The 20,974-nt window shown below is 37.0% G+C and overlaps 1 protein-coding gene across 5 annotated transcripts in view; it reads right to left on the bottom strand.

Annotated features, from left to right (window-relative positions):
• MMS22L (MMS22 like, DNA repair protein) overlaps positions 1 to 20,974 on the bottom strand; it is a 99,067-nt gene that overhangs the window by 65,234 nt on the left and 12,859 nt on the right. For 4 of the 5 annotated variants that reach the window (XM_027694722.1, XM_027694739.1, XM_027694730.1 and 1 more), the window contains exons 8-11: positions 19,196 to 19,326; positions 15,158 to 15,271; positions 13,225 to 13,404; positions 5,705 to 5,767 (exon numbers count right to left, since the gene is read on the bottom strand). In XM_027694722.1, coding sequence (XP_027550523.1) covers positions 5,705 to 5,767; positions 13,225 to 13,404; positions 15,158 to 15,271; positions 19,196 to 19,326 — 488 coding nt within the window. The remainder of the gene's footprint in view (positions 1 to 5,704; positions 5,768 to 13,224; positions 13,405 to 15,157; positions 15,272 to 19,195; positions 19,327 to 20,974) is intronic. The other variant, XM_027694751.1, reaches the window with a different exon arrangement.

Here is a 20,974-nt window from a genome sequence, read left to right as displayed (position 1 = left end):
GAAGGTTTCTAGGAAAGAAAACAGGAAGTACCAAACAATTTAAACACAGTGAAGCACTCAGCTTTTAATTCTGGGATATTGAGAGTGGAATTCTTCTCATCCAGCTTTTGACGACAACAAAACTGGACTTGCATTTGAGGTAGGATACTAGGTGCTTCATACTCCAACTGAAATCATGTGTTTAATCCAGCTTATTTTAGACATCTACTTTAGTAGTCCTGTAAGGGCTTTACTGTCTCCATTGACTATAAAAGTGGTTTAGTGGACAACTTATGTGTAGTTGTCTTAAGGGTAGACTTTTACACATGTAAGTCTAACACATCTCTGGCATAGCAGCAACTTGTTCTGTTGCAAGAGAAACTCTGACCTACTTCTAGCTTTCAAATAAATCTAGATACTATACAGGCCTGGAATTTGTAACAGTATAAAATAAGCTAAAGAAGAATAAAAGGAGTAAGAAATATAAAAAAAAATATACAGGATTAATTTTATGACTCAAAATCATAGCCCCAGGAAGGGGAATGAAGAAACTATGCCTCAGATAAATATTGGGAAGTTATCTCCTTCAATTTCAATTACAGTGCTAGGTCCTCAGTTATATCCCAAGCTCACTCAACTCAGAAAATTCTTAAATAAGTCACTAATGACAGGTGATAGAAAAAGATGACATTAGGTTGTATTGGGTTTTGTTGTGTTGGTTCTTTTTAGGGGGTTGCTTGGTTATTTTTGTTCTTGTTTGAAAAAGTCATTCAATAAATACCTGTTACTGGAACAGTGGGACTTTTTACAAGGGCTTGTAGTGATAGGACAAGGGGGAATGGCTTTAAGCTGGAAGAGGGTAGAGTTAGATTAGATATTAAGAAAAAATTCTTTACTGTGAGGGTGGTGAGACACTGGAAACAGTTACTCAGAAAAGCTGTGGATGCCCCATCCATGGAAGTGTTCAAGACCAGGTCGGATGGGGCTTTCAGCAACCTGGTCTAATGGAATGTGTCTCTGCCCATGGCAGAGGGGCTGGAACTAGATGATCTTTAAGTTCCCTTCCAAACCAAACCATCCTGTGATTCTGTGACTTCTGGTCTTACCCACAATACTACTTCTTATGGCTTACTATGTTTTAGAGCTGCTTTTATTCCTGTTTTCATAGGAATAAATGCCACACATACGAATCTCACTCACTAAGTTGTCTCTACCTGGCTACACATTCATGTGGAAAACTTCATTTGCTACACTTTATCAAAATGCTGTAAACAATTATACAATCACCTACAATAACTTCTAACCATGCCTGCCTTCTCTTCTCATGCACATATGGCTTCTAAAGTGGTACATTTCTAAAACAACCTGCAAATTCAAAAGGCATTCTCAGTTGTCATAGAAAATTATATATTCAAGACACTATGTATAACATATAAAACCCACTGAAATAGAAAAGTGACTCTCCAGTAAAGACTCATTAAAAATACACAGAATAATAATTCAAATACAATAAAAATGCCTACAAATGAAAAGATACTCAAGTATTTTTTCAGATATGACATAACTAACTATTAAATCAGTAGACTTCCCAAAAATCACAATCTTGCACCAAAAAACAAGGGACAGAACAGCTGGTATTTTTTAATTAATAAAAGTAGGAGCCTTGATATAAAATAAAAAACTGCAGCTGAGCATATCTATTTCTCTAGAGGGATCTACCCAGCTACAAAAGATGTAACCTCCCCCCCAAAACACACTCCCTTTAGTCTTAAAGCTATTATGTTGTGTCTAGGATTATGTTTAGAATCTAATTCAACAAACAATGACTGTTTTCAGTTAAATTCATTCAACAATAAACATGGCATTGTGAGCAGCTTCAATTTGAACCATTGTTTATCTGTCCAACAATAGTTTTAGAACAGTTTCTAAAACCAAGATCGTAATGAAGGCTTTATCTCAAATTTAATATGAAAAAGTTCTCCAGACTTCAAATATCCCTGGGATTAATGGATTCTCTCATTGCTCTTTTGCTTAAAATGGTCTCTTGCACTGCTGGAAATACTATCAGAATTCTTGAGGTACTCAGCTTTTAATTTATCGCAGAAGGGAAAACCACCAGATTCTATCAAAATGATAGTACTATTGAAACACAACATTTTTCTCTTATGACCTCCTACTGTAGTAACAAAATTGGTTTTCTAGAAATCCAACAAATACTTCTCTATCTTTTTTAAAGTAGAATTAAACAAAAAATACAGTAGAGGTATAACAAAATTGAGGTAGCAATAAAACAACATGAAGCATTTATGTTCTAAAATGAGAAGTCTAATAAGAGACTGCTATTAGTGCTTAAGAACTAAAAAGCTTTTGATTCTCACAATAAACTTCATAAACACAAATTCATCTTATACTGACATTCCACAAATTTAGTCAGTTTGATGTTGCCTCACAGACAAAAACAGCTACGCTAATATTCAACAATTTTCATTTTGTAGTACAAATAGAATTGTAAACCAGTTTTACTATTTTTATAGCCAAGTAAGAGAATTCCAAATTACAACAGGAGGAAACACTTCATATAACTAGTCTCCCCAAAAATGTCCATTTTTTGTGATACAGATGGGAGATTTTTCACAAGAGCAATTGTCTTCAACTCTTATCCATTCAGAATTTAAAAAAGAGAGTAATTTCTGGCTGAAGAATTCACCTGTTGGTCAACTGTTTGAAGATGAAAGGATATATCCAAGGAAGCAGCATACTACACTTGCCCACATACCCATGATTCCTCATATCTTCTCACAAATAAAGTATTTTTATTTCCCATCCCTATTGATCCTCTAACCTGAACAGCACCTTCACATCTTTCCCTTGCTCAGCAGCAGGCTGAGTGTAACCTTATAAAGGAGTTTCTACTGGTGACAGGGCATTGCAGCACCCCTCTACCACCTTCACCTGTACATGCACACCTTTTTCAGGAGGTCTTTATCACACCCAAAATCCAGCATATTCTGGATGAAGGTGGCTCAGGCTCTCTCCTGTCTGCATGTGACCACTAAATGCAACAGGATTACTGAAACTACCAAAACGCTGCAGGTTTAACACTGGTTAGTCATTTTTGCGTCCCAACACTCAGCAGCCCTAAGGAAGTTAAAGGTAACTCCAGCTTCTGCTGATTCATCATCAGAGGTGACCATTCTTTTCTCTACTTTCATGATGCTCCCTTACCCTCAATGGCTGCAACAGTGCCTATTTAATTATCTTTTCACAACACAGAATTTGAAGCTCATGTGAAGAGAAGAGTTACTGGCAGGAGATTATCAACTTACATTACAAATATATGTTCAGTACCTTTGTCAGATGCTTTGGAACACACAAAACTATGCATAGTTGATGTCATCTTTGTTTCCCCCCCATTCTTTGTAAATTCCCATTCTTCTTCTGAATATGTATAGTCTACAAGCTTTTGAAGATAGGGAGCAACAAGCACAAGTGGATTATGAAGTTGATGGACATAGTACTAAACATGATTAATTTTTAAGCTCCCATATACCTAAAAATGAAGTTGCTAACCACCAATTCCTGCTCTCTCTAGCAAATGAGTGATTCAGCACTATTATTTCTTCTAATTTATATTGCACAGCTATTGCTGTGTATCTGTAGTATAGATAACAGAGGGTATGTGCTGAAAAGGATGGCTCAGATAGGATTAAGTAACAAACTCAAGCCAACTGTTAATAAGCAGTATCATCAATTTTGTCCTGCTGTTCATTCAAAGAGCACTATTCTCCCTTTTGCTTTTTCCTGCTTCTCCATATTCCATTTCATTACTGACTTCTTGATATCTCATTGTGCTTCTCATTCCTACGTTTTCTGGACTCAAAAATACTCAAGAGGTGCAAAAGGATAAGGTAAACTGTAGGAGTGGCCACTTGAAGCTGACAGATCAACAGAGGAGACGGACGTGTATGCTGGCAAAAGAAAATCTCCTTCCCAGACACTGTCAAGAAGGCTGCTTGTGCAGGGATAGGGAGCAGGATGCAGTTCTTCATAAAGTGCTACATTCACTCGTGCATGCACATATAGGCACTAATGTGCCCCAAGGAGCACTTTCCACAGGCAGCTAATTCCGTAATGAAAGAAAAAGATAATGAACAAATAAAAAAAGGAAATAAACTAGATGGCTCCTTCAATGGCTGGTAATAGTTACAACCATGTCCTTGGCAAATGAAGATTTGTTTTAATTCCTACAGTAGTTGCCTTTGGAAATTAAAACACATCTTTGCTTTTGAACTTGGCCACCTAGCTGCCTTTCTAAACTGTCTACAGTTCAATAATTGTTTAACAGAAGCATCAAAAACTGTGTATTCCAGGTATATTCAACTTCAAAGTAATCTTTATTCAAAATAATAAACATTCACAAGCAAAGAGGAATATTTTGAAGAAAAAACGTTAACTACATATGTCCTCTTAACTGTTTCTCAGGTTGCTGATGTGCAGAGGATGCAACAGAGGAAGGTGGCTAATAAGCTACTCAGTCTTTATGCATCTTATCTAATTTAAATCTCTCCAGTTTTTTCTCACAGAATGGTAAGCATCCAATAAGTAATGTCATTACTATGGTTTTAATGTATGTGCACAGTTTGTATTTTCAGTTATGTACTGTATAATTATTCAGAAAGAGTTAATCTTTTAAGCTGAAAGAAGACATAACCAAGTGTAAAAGTATAGAGTATTAAAAAGCTGAAAAATCATGCAATCATTTCAACTACCCCAACAACCACCAATATTTTCTCGTTAAAAATGTAGTTTGAAACAAGTATTGTTCCGTATTCCAGCTTCAACTACAGTTGTTGCTACTGTACAAGCAAGGCAGTAAAAATAATTAAAAAAACCAAAAGAACTGATTCCTCTTTTGCTTTCAATATCAGAACTTTGTGGGATTTTTCTTAATTTCATGAGACCAAATAAAAAAAATAAACATGTTTATTCTTGTCTTAAACATACACAAATAAAGAAATTATTTTATGGGTGTTGCTGATACAACATTTGCGATTTGTACCATGCAACTTTACAACAAATTTACAGAACTATAATGTAACACATTTTAAAACATGATGAACAGCATATTTAAAAGAATTTTAAAAGGAGGTCAATTTTGACCTCTGGGCCATGAAGCATTGCATTAACAGTTCTGCAGAAAGAAAAATGATAAGGTATGAAATGAGTGCTCAGAAACTAGAACCTTATCAGTAAGAGTTTGATTCAAGCCTGTAAGACAAATTGCTCAGCAAGGCAAGTCACCTTCCTGCTGTGATGAGGATATAGCTGAATTTTCAATGCAACTGACTATCTCCTTCATCATGTCTCCTCAACTTGATATCCTTACATTCAGTATCAGGTTTACCTTTTCTAAGATTCCAGTTCTTATTCTGAATACATCTCGTCTGAGTAGCCATATACCTATCCTTCCAGGATAATTATCTTTTTTTGTTATCTGACAATTTAGCATCAAGCACAACCACTTTAAAGCAAGCGTAACTGCTAACAAGGAGGGGACTATATACTGTCATAGTTCAGCTATGTCAAGGATGTTCATTTACCAGTGATAAAAACACTAGAATTCCAAAAATGCACTTGTTAGTTGGACTTTTTTTTATGCACTGTCTTTTCCTGAAACCATCCCTGACACTTTCCTTGTTCATTATTCCTTCCTTTACACACTTACTTGAGCATCAGTGGATTTTTTAAGGAGTTCTTCCACAAATTTCCAATTGGATTCCTTCTGTTTCTGAAAAACAATTGAAAGAGCATTTGCATCCCTGAAAGGAAACATTATGTAATAATGTGAAAATAAGCAGGCAAAATATTTCCAGAAATATTTAGTTTCATGACAGCATATTGTAGTCATCACTGAAAACAGCTTTTTTGTTATATGAATGTAATTGATATCTGTCCTAAAAATTAGCCCTCAAAAAACAAATAAAGAGCCAAAAATAAAGAGTATGCAATTTGAACCACTTTAAGTGACTCATCTGCAATCCCAACCTTCACCTTTAATAGAGAAGCAAAACATTCAGGCATTTTTTATTATTCCAAGCAGTACGTCTTACAATTTCTTCCTTTAATGTTCTGTAAAAAGGAAGATATAAGGGCTAAGAAGGAAGAAAAAGTACAATCTCACATTTGCTTGAGGTTTTTTTCCAATGTAAAAAAACACTTCTAACTCATTTTTTCCAGGACAAACATGAATGATTGATTTGGCCAATTCAGTAAGGGTAGTTCAAATATGGTCCATAATTCATATTCTTCAGCTTGCAAAGACAGATGATTATCCATTTGAATCAAACGGGCCATGCTAGTGAAGTAAAAAAGATTTGCATGGCAAAGTATATTAAAAAGAGAAAAAAAAACCCCACATCTATTTATGCGAAGTGGGAAAGAAAAGGGTAGAAGGCTTTGCAACTAAGGCCATTTTCTCAGAGGGAGGGAGGGGGAGGAAAGGAAAAAAAAATAAAGCAACCAGGCCAACATACTTATAACTTTAGGAGGTCCAACAATCATATCTTAGATTCAGCTATGTATATAGCCTGTATAGATAAGTAGATGTGTGAACATAGTACTTTCATCATTGTCCTGCCTTACTTATTCCCTCCACTATCATAACTGTTAAGCTTTGTAGATTATTCTTCAGATAGCTGTCCTTTAAATGCCAGTATAGAACTTACAAGAAAGAGCATTTTATGCTTTGGTAATTGAAATATAACTACTTTCCAGCAGCAACACCACTGTGCTCCATCCTCATCTGACTATACTAATTAATGCTGTGACTTGGTGATAGTTCCAGGTAGAATTTCAGAGAGTACCAAGATAATTTTAAAGATGAACTTTTTAAAAAGATGCACTAATACTTGTGTAACACAATTTGACTCCTTGGTGGCTTTGCATTTTTGCTTGAAAACGAAGATTCTGAAAAACAGCTAATGGTAGAAAGCCTCAGTCCGTAGACTGTTTATGAAACAAATATAAATGAAAGGACAGATCCACAGAAAGTTGCACTAAAGCTGTGATTTCACGATTCAGCAACTTGAGCCATATCAATTAAGAAGTTCCCACTGCTTCTTCCTCATCCTGCCAGCTGCTCTTTCTGCCCTCACAATTTTAGCATGTACTTGCTCAGTTTTTCTGGTACTTCTCTATGTGGGATACAGTGTGAACTAGAGCAGTGAACTGACCCAGAGCTTTAGAAGAGAAAGACTGAAAAAGGAAGGAGGGCCTGACCTAGGTAATAGAATAGGGACATAAATAATTGTGCCAGAACAGCAGAGGGCACATCATGCCTAGGGCAGTGTGGTGGGTTGACCTTGGCTGGATGCCAGGTGCACATCCAGCCACTCTATCACTCCCCAGCTGGACAGGGGAGAGAGTAAGGTGGAGAACAACCCATGGGTTGGGATAAGGTAGTTTAGTAAAGCAGAAGCAAAGCAAAAGCTTGCACGCCCAGAAGTGAACCGAAAGATAACCAGGTTTATTCTCTACTTCCCATAAGCAGTGATGGTTGGCCACTTCCGAGAAGCAGGGCTTCAGCATGTGTGAGAGCTCCTTAGTAGGCAGCCATTGAAGACAATGAATGCCTGCCTTCCTGCTCCTTGACTTAGCTTTTATGTCTGAGCTGATGTCATATGGTCTGGAATATCCCCTTGGTCAGTTTGGGTCAGCTGGCCTACTTGGGTCCCCTCCCAGGATCTTGCCCTCAACTGAGGAAGGAATGTTACAGTGCTGATGCTGTGCTCAGCAGTAGCCAGAACACCGGTGTGTTATCGACACCCTTCTAGCTACCAATGCAAAGCGCAGCACTGTGAGGGCTATATGGGGAAATGAACTCCAGCTCAGTGAGACCCAATACAGGAGGTGAGCAGAACTTAAGCTGTTACTGATTCCAAAGGCTTTGCATCAGAGTTAGCATCCTGTCAGGAGAGGCCATTACATTAACAAACAGCCAAGGAGTAAAGGCAGCACTTCAATAGTGAATATAACCCAGGATTCCCAGACAGTTCTGGCTAGTATTTACATCAGACTTTTGACTGCTGCATTTTAGAGACCAGTGTTATGTGACTACCTACACACTGGCATGGTCCTACTGCAGACTCCAAGTAAATCTGGCCTTTTAGCAGTTGACTAGTTTTATCAGTAATGAGTAGATATTAGTTATGCTAAATGTCTATGAGACCGCTGAATATCTAGATTGACCTGCTCAGAATGTTTTTAGCAGTATCATAGTCCAAGGACATGTGTTATACAACAGGTGTTTATTGCCAAAGTTCCAGCTCATCTGCAGTACGCAGATCACTTTACAAGATCCTGGAGTAATCTGGGCAAACTCCTGACACCAACTCGAATTGATTACAAGAGTGCACCCAGGTTCAGCCCAAATTCAGGAAAGAACACCAGCAACCACCTGCTGCAATCTTTTTTACCCACAATTGTCTCTATATTTTAACACACTTGTTTCATTCAAATCCCAAAAGATTTAAATCCTAACAGTATTCCCTACTGCACTGGCAATATGGCATGACAACTGTTTACAATCCATTTTTGTCAAAAAATAAGTAGAACCTACAGCTCCTACTCCAAACCTGGTGGTTTAAAACATTCTCCCTCCAACCTCAGAGAGTCCTAAAAGTCAACAGAACCTGGAGACCTTAGGGTGCATGAAAGTGCTGCTAAAACCAAAAACTTGAGCTGAGACCCCCAGGGTATGCAGGAAGAAACTTCTGAAAGCATTAACTAAGCTGACTACCTGGAAAAGCCATATTAGGCTTCTCAGCTGGAAGTTCCATGTTTGCTTATCTTGCCATTTAGTCATTTCAGATTATTCTATTCAAAGGCAAGAATTCTTAGCCCCAAGTAACTCTGCCTATATTACCCTAGCCCACAGGATATTGAAATTGACCCCTGCAATGTTCAGAAGTAGCAATTTTTCTCATCAGGTCCCATTTGGGTTTTAAATGTACAAATCCTGCTTTTCAGAAGAGTGAAGTGGGACCTGAATGGGGGGATATGGAAAGAGACACGTACTGTACGTCCCTCAGAACAGAGTCTCTAAGAAACCTGGCCAAAATTTTCTAGTAGAAGGAAGTAGTTTCATGTGTGTGAAATATACATTCAATATATATGAATCATTGCATATTTGAAATTGCGTTATAAGAGCTAAAGGGGAAAAAATAAAAAGAAGCAAGTCTGAAACCTACTTAGAATTTTAAAAGCTTTCATAACAACCTCAAGGCCATGCAGACCACATTAAAAAATTGAAAATCTTCCACAGATGACATAGCCTTAGAGGCAATTTTTGCTACAGAGCACACGAATAACCATCATTATGACACATCACCCTCCCACCTCTGATCATAGTTAATTAAAAGAAAGCATGTGTCACAAAGCTATCGCATCAGGTGTTTAACCAACAAAACAGGACTACACTGAGCCCTGATGTAATTCCATTGACTTCACAAATTTGTATCACTATTTTACCTTATAATGTTCGAAGAATAGTTGAGGTTGCAATTCGGGGAGGGGGACATAACCTAAAGAAATGGTTACCATCAACTACCTACGACAGATTACATTACTGAGTGAGTGAAAATGCACTGATGTTACTGAGAGATTTTTTTGTACAAGAGGAGAGATCCTTGGACAAACTTGCAGCCACACTCAGAAATGCAAAGCCGGAAACATCAAGAGGAGTGCGCACAGGATGGTGTCATGATTTACAAATCAAGACTTGGAAATTCTCTTCTCCAAGGTGGGCTCTAAGGAAAAAAATATTATTCAATCTTGTGCAAGTCACTTCCTGACACTGTCTCAGATTCGTACTTTAAAATAAGAACAATAGGAATCCTTTTTCCATTCTTTTTTGATTTATGTAAATAATACAGTGCCTGGAGAAAAAAAAAATCTCTCACAAGGCTAAATATATAATCTATAAGTATGAGATACAGGAAAAAAAATCCAATGATCAAAGTAAACAGTATCACTGCATTTGGATTAAGGCATTAAATATAAAAAAACCCAGTATAAGTGCCTGTTTCACACTGATTTCTGTATTCGGCCTGGGAATAACCTTTTCTCTCCATCTAAGTTCCTTAATAAGCAGGAAGTGTAGTAATGCTATCTTCCAATGCTCCTCTGAAACACATTATGGACTGTGGTCCTCTCCCATCCACACAGTAGCAAGGCAAAAGCAGGGCTTGAGACAACCTTCAGTGTAAGAATCAGACCCAGTCTGCAACTTTACACTGTATGAATTTGTAAGAAGTTGCTACATTTTGCCACATGATCCTAAAGAACCTGTCAACTGGGAAGCAGCAGAAGCATAAGCATCCCAGCTGCATCAAGTCCTCTAGTGACCAGAAATGGTCATGAGTTTTTCAACTAAGTATTCAAGCACTGAAGTACCACACCTCCCCTATATTTTTTTTTGTTATTTACAAATTTGCAGATTAAAAGTAACAAGGATTGTAAGCACTCACAGAAATTCAACATTTTTCTTTACTTCTCTATATACTAATGCTTTTGAAGACCTAAAGACAAAGGAGGGGATTTTAAGTTACAAAAACAAATTGCTCAACCCATGTGATCACTCTTCCCTTTTAACAGATCTGCTGTTCACAAACACATCCTAAGTCAGGAATGGAAATCATGGTACAGATTTTAAGAGAAAGAGGATAAGACCTTTCCTGTTTTAATACACACTAATAAATTACAAATAATAAAAGACAGTTCACAAGAAAGGGCAATTGGGCCCCGTTTGTGGAAGAAGCCATACAGAGCTTATGCTTGGCAAATCAGGAAATATAAGCAATGCAGCTGAAATGTTAAAAAATCCACCACACAAACAAAAAAACCCAATCAACCAAAAAACCCCCCCACCACCAACACAAACAAGCACAATGACAATAAGGCAGAAGATAAAAGAACAGAAGGACAGATGACGACATGACTGGATTCTCCCTAAGCAAAATACACGATCAGCAAAGAAAGAAACCAAAAAACCAGAAAACACACCATGTCAAAAGCACCCCAAAACCCCTCATTTTCTGAGTCTTCAGCTATTTGCCTTCTAATAAGCTTCCTCTATAGTCAATAAAAATTGGCAGCTTTCATACCTCTAAAAATGGATTAATTGCCTCAGTAAGTGCCTATTTCCTTCCCAATTAATTATTAGAAACTTAAAACTAGGCAGGATGAATCTCAGAGTAAGAGGCTGAAAGAGGGGTCAGGGTTTACATGACCTCTGAACTGTAGAAAAATGCAGTGAGGTCCACTAAGGAATTTGATGCATCAGTACCAAGTATGATCTTACATACATCTTGCAGGGGTAGGAATAGGATGTGCAGGTCTCATCTAGGCCCCTTATAGAATGCATGGTAATGTCAAATCGCTCACAATGAGGCCCACGCACAAGAACTGATTAATCAGGGATTAGCCTGCTCTAGCTAGTAGGCTTTCTTGCAACTTACTGCCAGAATTTCCTAAACTGAAGCTTAAATTCAACAATTATTAGACAGTGTCTATTGGTAGCACACCAACATAAAAATTCAGCTGTATACACAAATATATATGCATCTATGGAAAGACGACTGGGGATAAAATTAGAGGAAACTGAGAAGTTATATTCACACCCTGACAGAAACTATAATGGTACGGAAATTACAGGGTAAAATACAGCTGCTACTCCCTGGATGAAATGCAGTTGGCAGCTCCACAATGATTCCCCATACAACAATAAGCACCTGCTAGGAGGGGTGGAACGGAGGATGGAGTGGAGTGAAGACATCACAACCAGGCTCTGTGGAAATCCTTCCAGGGAGGGGAACTACATGGTACTTTGCAACTGACAAATGGCATAGCACCTGTCAACCAAGGGAGATAGGAGATGTCCTGCTGCTGAGCCAACAACTGTGGCAAAATCTCTCTCCTCAGATGAACTTGGTTCATTAAAGCCTAATTGTAATATTAGTGCACACCTCCATCCCAAAGTCACCTGTCTCCAAGGTATGACTACACCCCACCGGGCATGCGCTCTGTATTTTTTTGACTGTATCAAAAGTGAAGCAGGGAACTTTATACCAAGAAGTAACAAAGGTATTTATGACTAAAGTCACTCAAGCTCCACATAAACATAAATAAATAGTACAGAAGTAAGTCGAGAATGGAGAAAAAGTTAGGGAAGGCTCCATCATAACTGCTGGGATCAGTCAACAGGCTGAACCCGTCTTCTCCCCCCATAGGGATGCCTATGGGGTAAGAGCCACTCTGTGCACACTGAATACTTTTATTGGGACTAGAGTTTGTCTGTGTATTGCTTTGAATAAGTTTTTTGCAGTCAGATACCATCATTGGCAATCTTTGAACCTTAACCTGTCACAATTTTCTATTAATAAGTGTTTTTCCATAAACTGTTACTGTGAGTCCTTCATGGGTTTTGGCAGTTGCAGGCAGCAGGTAACACACTTGAATAAAGTGGAAGATCTGCTGAGGGGTCATAAAGTGGGAAGACCTGTTGGTGTATTTCCCTGAATAAGTCAGGGGAATTGCTCTCCAATCCAGAGCTGTTTGGTGAAGGCACCACATAACAGGATGCTGACACACAGGTCAGGCACCAGGGTCTCGGCTTTCCTGGGAACACTAACAGACAAATCAAACACTAAGAGTCAAGGAAATCTCCCCATTTCACGTAACAGCATGTTATCGTGCCATTGCTGTGATGAAAAGGGCATGCAATTAGACAGACTGAAATTATCCAGAGCAGGGCTATCACTTTAAAGGAAAAAAGGGGCATTAATAATTACATAGTCAATGTTTGAGATTTATACTTCATACAGTACAAACTAATGTGCTCAGTTCCTAAAATAACAAACTCAGTCAAGCATTTATGCTGCAGGCAGACAGTTTTAAAACATATGCTACATCATTAGGTATATGTGCCACTAAGTAGTTGGGATATTCAAGTTTCCTTAATACAGTCATCTACTGAATATCTCATATATAATGTAAATATGTCAGAGGCTCCTAGAATGTTTACTGACATGTACAAACCACATCTTACCACCAACCTTAAAGGATTTCTTTTAAGGAGTACGAATATTCCTGTATTACAACATTATTTGTTTTCTATCAATAAAAATAACCAAAGAGATCAAAATAAATTATAATAACTCTTGGGTATTTAGAAAAAAGTATACCCACCTTTTCACCTAGATTTCCATTACGGTCAAACTGGTAGAGTGATGCCAGATGACTAAGAATCCACCAGCTAAAACTCAACGGGTCTTTACATTGAACTGTTTCAAAACCAGACATCCCTTCTGAACTACTTGGCCTTTCAAAGATATTTTTTAGAGTTTTGTTCACCAAGCTCCAGAAACACTGTAGAAAATACAAAAGTTAATTTGAACTCTGTTCAATAAAAGCCTGTGTTAACAATTTTCTCTAAAATACTGTCCAATTGATTATTTGCTTTTACAGAGAACAAGTCACTTAAAGAAAATAAGAAAAAGCAGTGGTCAGTATTAGCACAGAAAACTCGGAGGTATTTTAGAAAGTCTTCTCTCAAATATCAGTAGAAAGCAATGTGAAAGGACAAGGTTGGGTCACGAGGAAGAATGCAGTGCAATACTTCACAGGCAAAATTACAAGCTGATGGATTGATGATGTGCAGACAGGACAGTGCACCAAAACTCACAAGAGAGATATTAGAGCTCTTTAATGTGGACTTTTTGGAACATATTTTCCAAAAACTTCTAGTGCCAGACTAACCTAACCAATAGGAATATATTAGATGGCAGAGAATCAGTCTGAAAGAAAGCAAACTATTTTGTTGCAGCCTGTTCCAGCAATGACAAACTGATTAACTCTTTTTGGCTCAGACTCCTGTCTATATCACAATATCACTTCTTCTTACAGCCTGTGCCTAACTTCTCTAGTTTTAGAAAAGCTCTCTGGGACTTTGCACCTCTATTTCACCCACCTTAGCTGGGTCCTGATCCTAACTTATGCTTGCCAGTGCAAATGCTTAACAGCAAGAAAGTTTTCACTTGTGCTGTCCACCTTTACATCTGTAGTCAATAACAAGTAAATAGCTATCAGTACAAACACTCTACAGTGAAGTACTTCATTCTGTACTAAGTGAACCATACTCATTGCGCAGATGGTCACTTTGGTTCTTATAAAGATTATTTTAGAAAACTTTCAAAGGATTTTAACACTTCTTAATATTCATTCAGAGAAACCTCAGCTCAATTCTAACCAGCAGTCAAGAAAAATTAAAACACTAGAAAATATTAGCAAAGGAAAATAACAAAATAGAAAACATCATTATGCAATGTATAAAATCATATGCCCCCCTAACCCCTACTTGGAATATTGCATGCAATTCTGGCACTCTGTCATTCAAAATAAAATGTAGTGTGGAAAAAGGTTCAGAGAAGGGTGACAAAGATGACTAGGTAAAGAATGGCACCTGAAAAAAGAATTACTGAATACAGTAAGACTCTTCAGCCTAGAAGGCAGAAGGTAGGAGATATAAGAAAAAAAGCAAACTGAAGAGGCATATAAAATTGTATTAGTAGAAAGAAGGAGAACGGGTAGTGATTTGCTGATTTGCTCTTCCAATAGAAGTATAAGGGGGCAACTAGTCGGCAACTACAAGATTCAAAAACAAAATCCAGGTCGTTCTTGTACAGATGGTTATCAAAGACAGAAATATGGGCTGGATGGATCATTGCTCTGACTGTACACACGTTTCTAATGCCTGGAAATGAATGACTGCATGACATATCATGCAAATTGCAAATAATTTTTTTTTTTTCAAATATTACTAAAGATGGATTTTTTTTTTTGTTCTTACATATGACTTTGCTTTCTTCAGCACAGGAGCACTCCTTATCAGTGCCCTAGGTCATAACAAGCAGTACACTGCAAACCTAGAGTCAGGACTTCACGCACGTTCAAGACGGTGCCCTGAAGCATCACAGTTAGCATGCCGTCCTCCTAAAGCAAATATGAAGTTCAGTTCTACCATCAGATCCGTGAACTAGTGCATTCGTGGCAACAAGGGAAAATTTGGTGACTGTATTGTATCTATAACATGCAAGCATATATAACAGTATTCTTCCATTACCTCTGTATGAGACCCTTTACTTCTGTGGTCTAGCAGCTGAATAAGTAGAATCCATAGTTCTTTAATGCAGGTACAGGGATAATGGTGACTAGTAAGAGCCTCAGAAGGTCGCACCTGAAAGAATATAGAATAAAATTATTCAGAGAAGTGTTATTTCTGAAATTGCATTTTATATACCAGTATTTCCTCTTGTTTTGGCTGTTTAGTTTGAGGTTTTGGGGGTTCTTTTGCAGTTAAATAATATAGTTACAAGTACACATTTAAACGTGCATTATTTCATTAACATCCAAAATATCTTTATTATACAATAGAGTCTTTCCCAATTCTACATAAGTTACAGGTTGTACTATGTCGTAGTCTCTTTTGATCTACTTTCAAACATTATTTAAGCAAATAAAACCACCATTCTAAGTCCTAAATGAAAAGGAATTACAATAAATACTGATTCATTGTCTCACAGAAAAGAAAAAATGATTGATTAGATTTTCTTGATGTTCTCAGGAAGAAAAATATTTGAAATTATTTAATAGCTATTGTTGTTATTTTTAACTGAAAAATCCTTAATGACTAGGCATAATGCTAGTAGGATACGTTTTTGTTGGCATGAGGATGTTAATGTTCCCACAACATTTCACAAAATCTGCTTTTCGGTAAATTTACTGCTAGGCATTCTTTTAATATGCAGAAAACAGCATATTTCAAGTCATGTACATTATTTGATTTCTATTCCATATTTAACAAAATTCACTCAGACTGATGCATTTCAGATGCAAAATAGTCTTCTTGTGATTCATCTTTCAATTTTATATTCCCTGAATTGTGAAATGAAGTAAGTAAAACAGCAAAAGGAAGCACTAAATGCATTAAAAAAATCTCTGTATGCTTTAATGCTTTTAAGATCTACCAGAACTGTATTTGAAATAATCATAGTATAGACAAAACTTTACTTCCTCTATCCTAGGACCTATGAATCCACTGAACCCTATTCAGAGGTGGTTAAAACTGTAAGAAAACCTTTGCTTAAATAGTGTAAATCAGCACCTTTTACCTTCATCGAGGACACAATGGCAGAAATGTACTAAGAAATGAGGGAAGACAAAGCAGCTCATACTCACTTTATCCCTAAACAATGAGTAGTTCAAGTCTGAAAAACCAACCTACACCCCTCTAAAACAAAGAGGGGAATAGGCACCTAGAGAGATTAATTCATCTCACTCACTGCAGAAGAAAGAACTGTTGCTATCCTTCCATGACAATGAAAAGAGCCTCAGGTGACTAGTTAAGCCAACTCTTAGACATCTACATCTGATAAGATGGATCCTGAATTTTTATATCCTCATGCCCTTCCTGATCCATTCATTCACAGCTATTCTCAAATCACACTGGCATTTAAAGCAATTTCTGAATTTGGAAACCTAATGGTATAAATTAAAAATTTTATCACAATATGCAATGCTAGTGACAGCAGTAGCTGTGTGAAAGACATTACAGAAGGGGAGTGAATGACTAAAAACCCACACTTTTGCAATGAGAACAAGTATATCACCATAGTTTCAAATCTCTGTAATATTCTACTAGGATGCAAACTTTTTATTTATCATCCATCTTTAGAATAATATGTTTATAACTAGTGTTTCATACAGGTCCAAACGAGGTTTAAATACTGAACACTTTATTATAAATATGAATTATATGTATTTATAAATGTGACACATAATTTATTTTTCTCTCGCTAAAGGATCCTGTTTATCCTATGAAATTGTCAGGGTAGACCCTGACAATCAATTTAAGATCATCATGAGGTCAAGACTGAAATATTTTAAATAATTCTTTACACACATTCCACATATACTGTTCAGAGTATTTCACATGCCTTTGTCTCTCCTCATGGTTTTGGTTAAAGATCTGTTAGGGGAATCTCTCAACATCCTGAAGTAATTTTATGCCAATATTATCTTGAGAATAAACATTGGTGTAACCACTAAAGTCTATTGTTTTAATATTCATTATTTAAATACTAACTTCCCAAAACTGAAGTGAATCAAAAATAACTCACTACCAAAGAGCAAAACAGATCTATCAGAAATGAGCAGTCTACATATTACAGATGCACTGTAACAGTGCAAGTTTTTATGAAACTATTAGGTACAGAAACTATCTTACAAATGAGAGTTTCATGCTTTCTACATGGACTACCAGTTGTTGCAGGAACTAGGTTTCTTCATCTACTGCTTGCATCTACTACTGTGCTACTCCACAAGATTTCAGAATCTCTTCTGCAGATGTGCAGTATCCATTCAGGATAGAGTTTGGCCAGTAGTATCAAAGCAAGACACCATGTGGATATTGGTTAGACTAAGGATAACCAAGATATTGTTTTCTTCAGAGATACTCTGGATTTCCTCTCACAACATACTGAGTTCAGTGCCTTGGTAAGCATGTTTAAAACCTCAAATTGTGGTGCTGTTGGGACAATAGAGCTCTGGTGTCAGCGATGTGGCTGCTGAAAACAGAAGATATCCAAGGATATATATTTCTTTGCCAAATGTGTCTCAGAGCACACTGAGTTCAGTACATCATCCAAGTCAAGCATCTTAATATCAGAGCTGCCCAAGAAATAGATCTGAAAATATGCATCTGGAGGACTAGATTTTATGTCTCTCCTTCCAAGGATACCCACAAATGTTAAAAGCTGCAGTCCTGAATGTTCTCAGCCAAAACCCTAATGACGTGTTTTAGTGATGAGCTGATGGTGTCATCTACTCTGGGTACCACTTACATTTTCAACAATTTTGAGGGATGTTATTTCCATTACTGTATGACAGCAATGATTGCATACTTTAGGAGCCACCAGCTGAAGAGATGTTATCCAGCTCAAGTGCAAGCTTCACTCCAGAAATGAGTCTCAAATAGAACTAGTTCAAGCTGTGCCCCAAGCCTAGGGAGAGCTGAAGAAAAAGCAGTGGTAAAACAATCTTCTCTCTTTGTAATGTGGCTCTGTGGAAGTATCAAATCTGTCATTTTATCATCTGACATTTCAAAGCCTATCATCAAGCACAATGTTCAACAGATAATATTTGAATCTTCTTTTAAAAAAATTACTCATCTATTTGCCTTTTGACAGAGGAGGAGGTTGCAGTATTATCTGATAATTTCGTTGATCGAAACTGATTTTAAAAGGTAACAGCTCTACAGGAAGGTAGTTTAAAAGAACAGTTATCAAATGCTAGTACAGCCATTCCCCCTCACCCTCAAAAGTAACATGAAAGAAGGGAGATTCCATTTCTCATGTTTTTGTACTACGAAAATATAAATTATGAAGTGGTCACTGCTCAGAGTTCAGTCCTGCATTCATGGATCATACATGCCCATCTAAAGCCGGTTTCACAATAACACAAAGAAGATTACACAGCTCTTTTTCTGGCTGCTCTGTGGAGCTATTGTGACTTTCTAGCTTTGGAGTGCTCAAAAATTCGGAGAAAAATACTGCAGCTATAGAAGGAATGAAAAAGAAAAGAAGAGAAGGACAAGTTTTCGCTTGACAAGTGTAAAAGCACAATAACAGAAAGATGAGGTTGTGCAAATAGGCACAGGTCAACAATAAACTGTAACATGACGTTTTCTAAGTGTCCAGTTAGCTTACTGCCAAGATTAGTGTTATTCTCTTTTTGTTCCTGTTGAGAGAGAGTTTGAAAAGACTTTTTTTTTTTTTTCATCTGTCTAAACCTTTTAGACTGTGCCATGTTTGGCATTAAACCTGGAACACTGAACTTAGGAAATGTGGCACTCACTTCTGCTCTGTACACAGTGCATTTCAATATTACTCTCTCATTCAACTGCCAGATGGTCATGAATAAATATAACACCATTTGAGCTTCTAACAAATAACACTCTTTAAAACATGGAGATACAAAGCCATACCTAACATTTAAAACTTAGCAATAAGAAGTCATCTATGCCTTGGTGCAATATCTAAATCATATGGTTCCCAACACAAGTAACTAACTGCCCATGTGTTATATAAAGAAAAGGAGTTACCTTTGTATACTTGTTGATGGACAAGCTTATTAAATCAGATATGAGATTTCCACAGTGCTTTTCAAATAAACTGACACTGGTTAAATTCTCTCCGGTCAGATTTATGAAATGGTTAGCATATACGACTTGTCCTAAAACACAAAAGAAAATTAGACTTTTTTAGTTCCAGGTTTCACTGTAGGAATATAAGACAAAGAGGGTTTTTTTCTTTTATATATATATATATATATATTTTAAAATTGGCTTGTTGACCTGTATGTAATTTTAATTTACAAATTCATATGAGAAAGCTGATCCTTTCTAAATTCAAGCTAATCCCTTCATTATTGCACTGAAATCTGGTATTATTCAGGTTGACAGTAAAACAGTTTGGCACTTTACAGCCTTTTATTGGCACAGTTTTTGTGGTGGAATAAAGATTTATTTATCTTCAAGTTCCTCTTTGTCACATGCCAGTGCGCATGTTCTGGAATCATGACATGTTTTGCAGATATGCAAGTTGATGACAAACAATTCTGGAGAGGTCTAACACTTTCCTTTGGATGTGTTGATGTAAAAAGCTGGCATGATCATGTTCCAACTTGAGCATTTGTAGACATTAACACAGATAAAATGGTAAAGTTAAGAGGCTATAAGATCTTATCCCAGAGGCTTTTCAACAACACAACTCCCTTGACATCAGTGGAGCAGATGATATGTAGAATGAGCCTGTATTTTATTCTTGGAAATGCAAGGTGAAGCCCTGAACCCACTATCCTGCCACTGGTCTCAGCAGTGAAAAGTTTCAACTCAGCATACTTCACAGAATGAGATAAGAACCTAAGAAATTCTAAAAGGCACATAAGAATACAAGACAAGATAATATAAGCAGAGATACTACTGTCTTGACTAGTAAATTTTATTGTTAAAAAGCACAAGCTTTCTCTTACAAAGATAGGTTACTGCATTATTACTCAGAACATTATCTAGAAATATATACTGAATTCTGGACAATAAATTGCCTCCAACACTTTTGTTATCCTTTCTCTAAAATGCCCTAAAAAAGGAAAACAGGTTATCTTGCAACAGATCATAAAAGAAACTCAGATTTACAGAACCAACAGCCAACCCACACACTATCCAGTAACACAGACATGCAGAAACAGAGACAATGCGTTAATCCGAACAAGGCTGCGTTTTGACAGCACTCAGAGCTGGCAAAAGCTAATCCAAGAGTTCAGATTTAGTACCAGTTACCTGGGCTAAACATACAGTGCATTCATTCTAGACCTCAACATTACTTCAACTGTTGCAATTCCTATATGGAACTTATATTGATAATTTATAATAAGAGTGGGGTCGGGGAGGGGAAGGTTTGGTTGTAGTGACACAAAGATTATAAAACAAAATACATTTTGGTGATTTATTTCGGTAGAATGGACATGGAAAATAGACATAAGCCTCAAAAAACCAACAATAGTTCTCTTCTGTATTTTAGCAATTCTTCAGCAAACTGAACTACTTTGAAGCTGGGTTTTTCAATTGCATTCTATGACCTTTTTTATCTAACTTATATGAGCCGCTTACTTTTATCAATTTACTTCTTGCCCTTTTGAAGCCTTTTTAAAAAATTTTAAAAAGATATTGCCTTGGCCTTTTCTTGCTGTACTTTTACAAGTTACTCTGATTGATGCTTCTTCTGTTGCCCGATATTTTCTTAGTGCTGCACATGGTTAATAATACAAATTCTCTGCTCTGAGAATTCTTGTTCAAGTCCATCCCTGCACACTTTTCCATTGT

Source organism: Neopelma chrysocephalum, unplaced genomic scaffold, assembly GCF_003984885.1.
Source record: "Neopelma chrysocephalum unplaced genomic scaffold, ASM398488v2 Primary Assembly neopelma1_23b, whole genome shotgun sequence".
Classification (NCBI taxonomy): domain Eukaryota; kingdom Metazoa; phylum Chordata; class Aves; order Passeriformes; family Pipridae; genus Neopelma; species Neopelma chrysocephalum.
This window is presented reverse-complemented; position numbering and strand designations above follow the sequence as displayed.